The sequence below is a fragment of the Odocoileus virginianus genome, chromosome 3 (genome assembly GCF_023699985.2).
Source record: "Odocoileus virginianus isolate 20LAN1187 ecotype Illinois chromosome 3, Ovbor_1.2, whole genome shotgun sequence".
Lineage (NCBI taxonomy): Eukaryota > Metazoa > Chordata > Mammalia > Artiodactyla > Cervidae > Odocoileus > Odocoileus virginianus.
In genome coordinates, this window is record NC_069676.1 from 40,711,619 (window position 1) to 40,720,396 (window position 8,778).

The 8,778-nt window shown below is 55.2% G+C and overlaps 1 protein-coding gene across 1 annotated transcript; it reads right to left on the bottom strand.

Annotated features, from left to right (window-relative positions):
- Nucleotides 1-117: 117 nt before the first annotated feature.
- GAMT (guanidinoacetate N-methyltransferase) lies at nucleotides 118-3,150 on the bottom strand. The gene is made up of 6 exons (XM_020869861.2): nucleotides 2,925-3,150; nucleotides 1,790-1,935; nucleotides 1,608-1,671; nucleotides 1,252-1,319; nucleotides 938-1,048; nucleotides 118-464 (listed from the first exon to the last, which is right to left on the bottom strand). Exons 1-6 carry the CDS (start codon nucleotides 3,103-3,105, stop codon nucleotides 324-326), a joined length of 711 nt encoding a protein of 236 aa, XP_020725520.2. The 5' UTR covers nucleotides 3,106-3,150; the 3' UTR covers nucleotides 118-323.
- Nucleotides 3,151-8,778: the final 5,628 nt, after the last annotated feature.

Genomic DNA, 8,778 nt, shown 5'->3' on the forward strand with positions numbered 1-8,778 from the left:
GGATGGGAGATCGGAAACTAGTGGGGAATGGCCACCAGCTCCTAAAAGCCCTTGTAGCAGATTTCTTTCCTTTTACCATTCTTTGGAGAGGCAGGAAAAGTAAAAGCAAACACACACTTGTGTCCCACTGCTGATGGGCCAGACCAGCATTAGCGTTTATTTCATCCCCAGGTCCTCTGGCAGAGAGGGACAGGGAAGCTGGCGTGGGTCTGGACCAGGGCTGAGGGCTGGAGCCCTCAATTCCGGTCACAAAGGCACTGAGTAGGGGTAGGGGTTCCCGAAACCCAGGTCCCCCAGGCGGCGTGGGCAGCTGGCCCTTGGGCTCAGTGCTTGGTGACCAGGGGCGTGATCATCCGCGGGAAGGCGTAGTAGCGGCAGTCGGCTGGCGGGACCAGCTCCAAGACCTGCGTGCTGATGTTATCCCGCCGGAAGCCCGCCTCCAGCAGGGCCGGCACCTGCGTCTCCTGGCCAGAGGGAGGCGCCAGGTCACGGGGAGTGGGGGGCAGTGGTGACCTCTGCTGACCGCCCCTCTGCCAGGTACCCTGGGGCCTAGGCGGGGTCGGAGGCCTGGGTGTGGGTGTCTCCGGGTGTTCAAACACCACTTCCAGGCTGTTAGGGTGTATCGCCTAGTTCATCTTCACAGATAGAGGAAACCAAGTGGGCAAAGGCCCGAGACAAAGGTGGCCAGACGAATAAAGAGAAGCCTGGGTGCAGGAGGGCAGAGGGAAGGGTGCGGGGGCTCTGGGCTGCATCCCTGTATCCCCAGGGCCTAGGGAAGCCACCAGATGTCAGTCTGGAGAGACTGACCTCTCCTGATGTACAAGTGGGCGCTGAGTCCACCGAGATCAGCCCCTAGGGCCAGCGGAAGCCAGGGACTCTCCCCAGATCACAGCTGCCTCCCCACCCAGAGTCACTGCCTGGGATGGGGGTGGGGCACCTCAAACATGGTGGTGATGTCCGAATACTTGGTCTTCATCAGCTCCCCCCAGGAGGTGAGGTTACAGTAGGTGAGGACACCCCCTGGCTTCAGCAGGCGGAAGGCATGGTCCTGGGAGTGGGGGTGAGGGTGAACAGTGGTCAGGAAGGGATGTGAGGGTGGGCAGAGGTGTTCCCAGCAGACCTCCCACCTCCTGGCAGATCAGGGGAATAGTGGAAGGAGAGGTGACCCCTCCATGGACAGCAGGTGCCCCCCACGGGGCTGGCCCTCCATCCTGGGGCTGGTAGCCCACATTCCACCATCAGTGGCCCTACCCGAATGAAGTTGAACTGGTGAGTGTGCCAGGTCTCCTCCGACAGCGGGTACGTATCGTACAGGATCCCTGTGTGGGAGGATGGAAGTCACATGGTTGGGGGGGGCAGCCTCACCGGGCAGGGCTGCCAGTGGGAGCCTCAGGGAGGCCTGAAGTGCCACAGCCACTTCTACGCATCATGTCTCTTCCGTCCTTCAGGAGATATATGCGCACCTGCGTGCCAGGCTCCTGGACATGCATCCGTCCATGCCTGCCTCTTGGCTCTGCGCCCCAGTGAAATGTAGAGGCTTCATAAGCAGGCAGAGGGGCTGGCAGACCCAGCAGAGCCCCCCCTCCCCAGCTCCCAGAGCCCCTCACCATCAAAGTGACTGTCTGGCAGGGTGGGTGCCACCTCTTCCCACAGGCCTTTCAAGGGAACCACCTTGGGGCAGAGGAGAAAAAGAAGGCTAGGTCAGAGGGGGCCCAGAACTCCCATCTGTTACAAGGGAAGGGGCAAGGCCTTCACCCTGAAGACGGAGACCAAGGGCAGAGACAGGCACCTTATGTGGCTGCTGCAGGGCCCAATCCTGGAGCCGCTGGAAGACGCCCTCGTTGCACTCAATAATCCAGTGTTCCTCGATGGGAGCCTCCTGCACCTTTGTGGCTGCGATGGCCATGCCGAAGCCCACTTCTAGCACCCGGCCCCCTAGGCAGATAGAGAGCCCAGGTGTTAACCCGCTGGGTGGGGCTGATGAGGCCACCTGGAGGAGGGGGCACGGGGGCAGGGCTTTGACGGGGAGAAACATTTGCCACAAGGACCGGGCAGCACAGCAGAGCAGAGGTGGGACAGAACACGGCAGCTCTGAGAGGGAACAGCGTGGGCCTGGGCCAGCAGCCAGGGAGGGTGGCGGGCCAGGGAGGCCCCGGACAACGGCCACTGGACTGGCCAGGCCAGGAGGCAGGACAGACCCTGGACTTTGAGCCCTGGCCCAGGCTGTTTACACTGAGGGTGCTTATCTGCCAATTTGGGCAGTCCCCCAGCCCCGCAACAGTGAAGTCAACAAAGGACAAGGAAGAACCAGGATTCAAGGCCCAGGCCTGGAACAGGAGGGCGGGGATTGATCCCCTTTGGGTCAAAGACAGAGGCAGAGAAACACCCTAACTAGGCAGGGACGCTGGCTGTGCCCATTTGGTAGATGGGGACACAGGCCCAGAGGTGGCATGCACAGACTCTGGGGTCGTGGGGATCCCTGAGCACCCCCACGGGCTCTGACACCTGGTGCAGGGCCACCTTCGACAGCTGTCGCCCGGCCTCAGCTTTCCTGGAGCTATTCTTAGCTGAGGCGGGCCTCCCGCGACTCCCAGGCAGAAGTTCCCACGTGGGCTTGGGCAGCACCTCGCCAGGGGGCCATTCCCCGTCCTCGACCTCGCGCGGGGTGGGGGTGGGGGGCCGGAGGCTGAGTTCCGCATCTGAGGACCCATCCCCCGATTCACTCCCATCCCCGAGTCGGGGCGTCAGTGTTCCTGGAGAGGGCTTTCCTGGTACTCAAGGCGCCCGCAGCGCCCCCAGGACAACCCCGCTGCCCTCGCGAGCGGCCCTACATTCCAGGCGAGGAAAGAAGGCGCACAGAGACTCCGCCACGTCGCCGAAGAGCGGGCTGGCCTCGGTCGGCCCCGCTCGCCGGGTCGGGCTACCTCTGGAGGCGGCGGCAGCCGCCAGCGCGTGCATGTAGGGGGTCTCCCAGCGCTCCATCACCGGCTTGCCCAGGATCTGCAGGTGCGTGTCCGATGCGTCGTAGGCCGCGGGCGCAGCCCGCCAGGCGGGGCTGCAGTTCTCGCCGGGCGCGAAGATAGGGGTCGCGGCGGGGGCGCTCATGCTGCGGGATAGACCGCACACTCTGCAAGCTCCGGAGGGGCAGGGCCGCGTCCCTGCAGGGCCTTCTGGGCAGGGGGCGGGGCGGGGCGGGGCGGGGCGGGTGGTGGGCGGGATGGACGGCCCAGGGCGCAGGGCGCGAGCTCATTGCGCGGCGGCACGAGCGGCCTCTAGCGGCTGTGGTGGAAAAGGCGGCCCTCGGTGAGTCCCGGATCCCCGCGAGAGTCCCTCCTCGCTAAGCCTCCTGGCGGGTAGACCAGGCACTGGAGCCCTCGGGGTCCTCACCCTGTCGCTTTCCTGCCTCAGTTTCCTCATCTGTCACCACCGACTGCATCAACATCCCCCTCCTTGCTGGAGTGTGAAGGTCTAAGGATTTTCCAGGCAGGGTTGGAAGTGCTTTAAAGTGTTTACAATTACTCGTCCTTCAGAAGTGTTGCAGTGGCTTCTTTTATCCTCGTCATTTTTATCTTATTTATTTAATTTTTAGTTTTGGGCGTGCCACATGACTTATGGGATCTTATTTCCCTGACCAAGGATTGAAACTTGGATGCACAGTGAAAGCGCCACCAAGTCCCAACCCCTGGACCACCAGGGAGTTCCCTTATCCCTCCTCATTTTACAGGTGGGGAAACTAATGCTCCACAGGCAAAGCTGGCAACCTCACAGCTGTGAGTGCACGGGTGTAGGGACCCAGAACAAACCCTGACCACCCCTCCTGAGCTCAGATCACCCCCCCCCCCCATGCCACCTGAGACCCCAGAGGCCTAATGAGCAGCTCAGGGCACAGAGGCCTCTAGCGCTGGGACTGAAACACCCACCCCAGCAGTCAGCAGTTGCCAGATCCTCCTCCCCAGGACAGTAGGCAGGACAGCCCACCCCTGCTGTCTCGCCCCAGGGCAGCCTGGGAGTCAGCTCTGTCCTCTGCCTGTCACGCTGGGACCCGGCCCCAAGTGGAGCTGGGATGTCCTCCAGGCTCTTCCTTTTCCTGTCTGTCTGCACACGGGGGCCCCAGGGTGTGAATCTGGAACACTCCATCCCTGCCAAACCTTTTGCACATCCCAGTGAACATGTGGGAAAGCTGAGGCCCAAAGAGGCTGAGGTCTGAACAAAGATCCATACAGCCAAAGCTATGGTTTTCCCAGTAGTCATGTGCAGTTGTGAGAGCTGAACCATAAAGAAGGCTGAGGGCGGAAGACTGATGCTTTTGAACTATAGTGCTGAAGAAGTCTCTTGAGAGCCCTTTGAATTGCAAGAAGATCAAACCAGTCAATCCTAAAGGAAATCAATCCTGAATATTCATTGAAAGGGCTAATGCTGAAGCTCCAATACTTTGGCCACCAAAGAGCTGATTCATTGGAAAAAATCCTGATGCTGGGAAAGATTGAAGGCAAGAGGAAAAGAGAGCGACAGAGAATGAGACTGTTAGATAACATCATCGACTCAATGGACATGAATCTGAGCAAACTGTGGGAAATAGTGTTGGACAGGGAGCCTGGCGTGATGCAATCCATGGGGTCACAGAGAGTTGGACATGACAGCGAATGAACAACAAGCCACGCCCTTCTGTGTCCACCTCTGGATGGCTGCTAACAGCCCTGACCTGGCTCCAGACTCCTCCCCACAGGCCCTGCCCACCCCCTGCAGAGCTCCTGTGTCCCTCCTGTCCCCGGTCCTTTGCACACACACTCTCCCCTGCCTAGACAGCTTCTCCACTCTCCTGGCCTGGTTGCCTTCTCTTTCTGCTTCATGGCTGCAGCCACACCTCCACTGGGAGGCACCCCCCTTCCAGGCTGAGTACAGCCCATTTGAAGCTGTTTTGTCTCTGGTACCTCTCTTTGGTATTTTACTCACTGAAGGTATTTCTTTAAGGTGGTATTGTCTGACCCATCTGGTACACAGAAAGTGCTTGATTAAATCTTGGGGGTACATTGGTTCTCATATGGTCTGGATGGAAGACACTCTCAGGAAGAGGCACGGTGAATAGATGTCCCAGGCACCAGGCACCAGGGTTCAGCTCACAATGCTTTTTGTCTCGCGTGAGTTCATGTTGTCTAGTTACAGCTGTGCTGGGCACTGTGGTGGGGGCTTTGCAGGCATGCACCCCAGTATCCTTGAGCCACCCATGTACACAGGAGGCACTCACTAATGTCACCCAATTCAGGCAATGCCCCAGAATGCCCAGCCGGAGACAGGGGAAGGCAGGCTGTATTCATTAGCTATTGTTGTTATTCAGTCACAAAGTCATGTCTGACTCTCTGTGACCCCATGGACTGTAGCCCACCGGGCTCCTCTGTCCATGAAATTCTCCAGGCAAGAACACTGGAGTGGGTTTCCATTTCCATCTCCCAAGGGATCATCCAGACCCAGGGACTGAACCCATGTCTCCTGCATTGGCAGGTGTGTTCTTTACTGCTGGGCCTCCAGAGAAGCCCTCATTGCTATTTCTATATAACAGATTGCCCCAAATGTAGCCGCTTAAAACAACCCAGTTTAGCATCTTTCTGTGGGTCAGATTCAGGTGCAGCTTAGCGGGTCCTCTGCTTCACAGCCTGTGGCATGGCTGCAATTGAGATGCTGCCCAGGGCTGGGGGACTCATCTGAAACCCCAGCTGGGGATGGGTCCACTTCCAGGGTTGGTCACTGGCAGTTGGCTGTGTTCAGTTCCTGGCCACGTGGGTCTTCCTAAATTTTCACCTTGGCTTCTAGCAAGACGGAAGTCAGAACCGTTTACAGTCTGGTCACAGAAGGACATCCTCACACCCTGGTCATGTCCTATTGGTTAGAAGCCAGGTGCCCAAGGGTAGGGACCCCAGGAGCCTATGAGGTAGGGGTCACTCTCAGAAGCTGCTGACCACTCAGACCCTAAGAGGAAGCCATGGGCAGAGGAGGGAGTCAGACAGCACTGTCACCTGCAGCTTTGCTGTCAGGAGACATGGAACCTCCCATGTCTGGTCAGGTTGCCACTTCCCAGTGGTTGCCGGCAAACAGCCGGGACTCCATCCCCAAGAGTGGCTGACAGCATAGCACAACCTGGCTGGCAACTCAGCCCAGGGGTCTCTGTTCCAGCCTCAGCAGCTGGTGTCCTCTTCTCTCAGTGGAGTGATTACTCTTGCCCCACTGATGTCTTCAAATAAACGACACATGGTGGTTCCTTGTGTCCACTTTTCTCGAGAGAGCCTAGCGTGCGTGCCCTGTTATCTGCATTTCGCAGACTTGGACTCAGAGAAAGAAGGTGACTTTCTCAAGGACACACAGTGAATCAGTGGCAGAGAGGATGGGAACAGGGGTGTACCTGACTCCAGACTGCAGTCTTCAAAGATGTTTTAAAAGAAAGAAAATATTTATTTTCTGATTAGAAAGGTGACACAGTTGAACAAAACATTCCAACATTATAGAGTTGGCAAACTCTGACCTGTGGGTCACATCCCCTTTTTGTGGTTTTGTTATAGCATCAGTAGATAAAGAATCTGCCTGCCAGTGCAGGAGACACAGGAGATGCAGGTTTGATCCCTGATGGGGAAGATCCTCTAGAGAAGGGAATGGCAACCCAGTCTTGCCTGGGAAATCCCATGGACAGAGGAGCCTGGTGGGGTACAGTCCATGGGATCATAAAGAGTCTAACACAACTGAGTGACTAAGCAGGCAAGGATGTACGTGAGCTAAGAATGTTTTTTTTACATTTTTAAATGGTTGAATGAAAATCAAGGTATTTTGAGACACGGAAATTATATGACAGTCACATTGGTGTGGCTGTAAATAAAGTTGATAGTCACAGCTATTTGTTTCCATATAAACTCTGGTGCTTTCCGATTATAACAGCATAGAGTCATTGCCATGGACCTTCAGAGCCGAAAACATTTACTGTGTGGCCCTGAACAGAAAGCTTCCCAGCCCCCTTCCAGAGCAGCCCGCAGCTCCTTCCTGGAAAATGAAAGTCACCCAGTTACTCAGCATATATCAAGTTCCTCACCCCGGGGGTCCTTCCCTGGCCCCACCCAGAGCTCAAAGCATACTGAGGGATGGACAAGAAATAAATAATAAGTGCATGTCACCTGGCAGCTATGACAAAACAAAATCCCCATGATCCCTGCCCTCTGTCCAGGTCTCTCCTCTACCAGGCAATGTCCATGCCATGCATTTTCTCTGTACACAATGTTACATATAGTTTTTAAATTAAAAGGGTCCAGTGGGCTTCCCAGGTGGCACTAGTGGTAAAGAACCCACTTGCCAATACAGGAGACATAAGAGACGTGGGTTTGATCCCTGAGTTGGGTAGATTCCCTGGAGGAGGACATGGCAACCCACTCCAGTATTCTTGCCTGGAGAATCTCATGGACAGAAGAGTGGTGGGCTACAGTCCATGGGGTCTTGCACAGAGTCAGACACAACTGAGCGACTTAGGACACACAAAAAGGCATTTGTACATCCATGTTCATAGCAGTATTATGCACAATAACCAAAGGGTAGAAATTACCCAAGTGTCTGTCAGTGGGTGATGAATAAACAGTATGTGGTCCTTCCACACACGGGGGACTATCACTCAGCCATGAAAAGGGATGAAGTGCTGCCACTCACTGCCACATGGATGGACCTTGAAGACATGATGCTCAGTGAGAGAAGCCAGACACAGAAGGACACACACTGTTTGATTTCACTCACAGGAGGTCGCTAGAAGTGTCAGATCCAGAGACAGGAAGTAGATGGTGGGGCTAGGGACTGGGGGAGGGGATGGGAAGTCAGTGTTTCATGGGGATAGAGTTTCAGTTTGGGAAGATGAGAAAGTCGGGAGATGATTCGGGGAGGGGCTGCATGACAGTGTGAATGTGCTTAATGCCACTGAGCTCTGTACTGATACATGGTTACAATGGTAACTGGTATATTTTACTGCAATTGAGAAAAGGGCAAAACCTATATTCTGTGTATTAGGTATGCCTGAACCAACCCATGTTAGGAGTTACATTCAGGAAAGTGTGCACATACCTGTTTTTGATTCACTGTTCGCCCTTGGGTGGGAAGAAGAAAGTGAACGGGGAGGAGGGAAAAGCAAGCCTTCAAGTTCATCTCTTTAAAAAAATCTGAAGCAAAAGTTACAAAAATGTTAAAATGTGTTGGTTTCAGTGACAGGTACATGGCTGCTTGTTTTATCTTGGGTAAATGTCTGTGTTTTTATTTTTATTTATATATTTATTTTGCTGCATGGACGATCTTAGTTCCCCAACTAGGGATTGAACCCCTGCCCCCTGCAATGGAGGGGTGTTGTCTTAACAATTGGGCTGCCAGGGAAGTCCCTAAAAGTACATTATTTTAAACAATTTATGTCTGCCTGCCTTCATTTGACCACATCCTGTGCATTTCATTCACGCCCTTATGGTTTATTTATCCAGTTAACAATGGACGGACAGGTGAAGTGAAGTGAAAGTTGCTCAGTTGTGCCCGACTCTTTGCAACCCCATGGACTATACAGTCCATGGAATTCTTCAGGCCAGAATACTGGAGTGGGTAGCCTTTCCCTTTGCCAGGGGATCTTCCCAACCCAGGGATTGAACCCAGGTCTCCCACATTGCAGGCGGATTCTTTACCAGCTGAGCCACCAAGGAAGCCTGGATGGACACACGGGTGGTTTTCTACTTTCTGATCTTCTAATAGTGGGGTGTGTGCATTAGGGCATGTCTATCT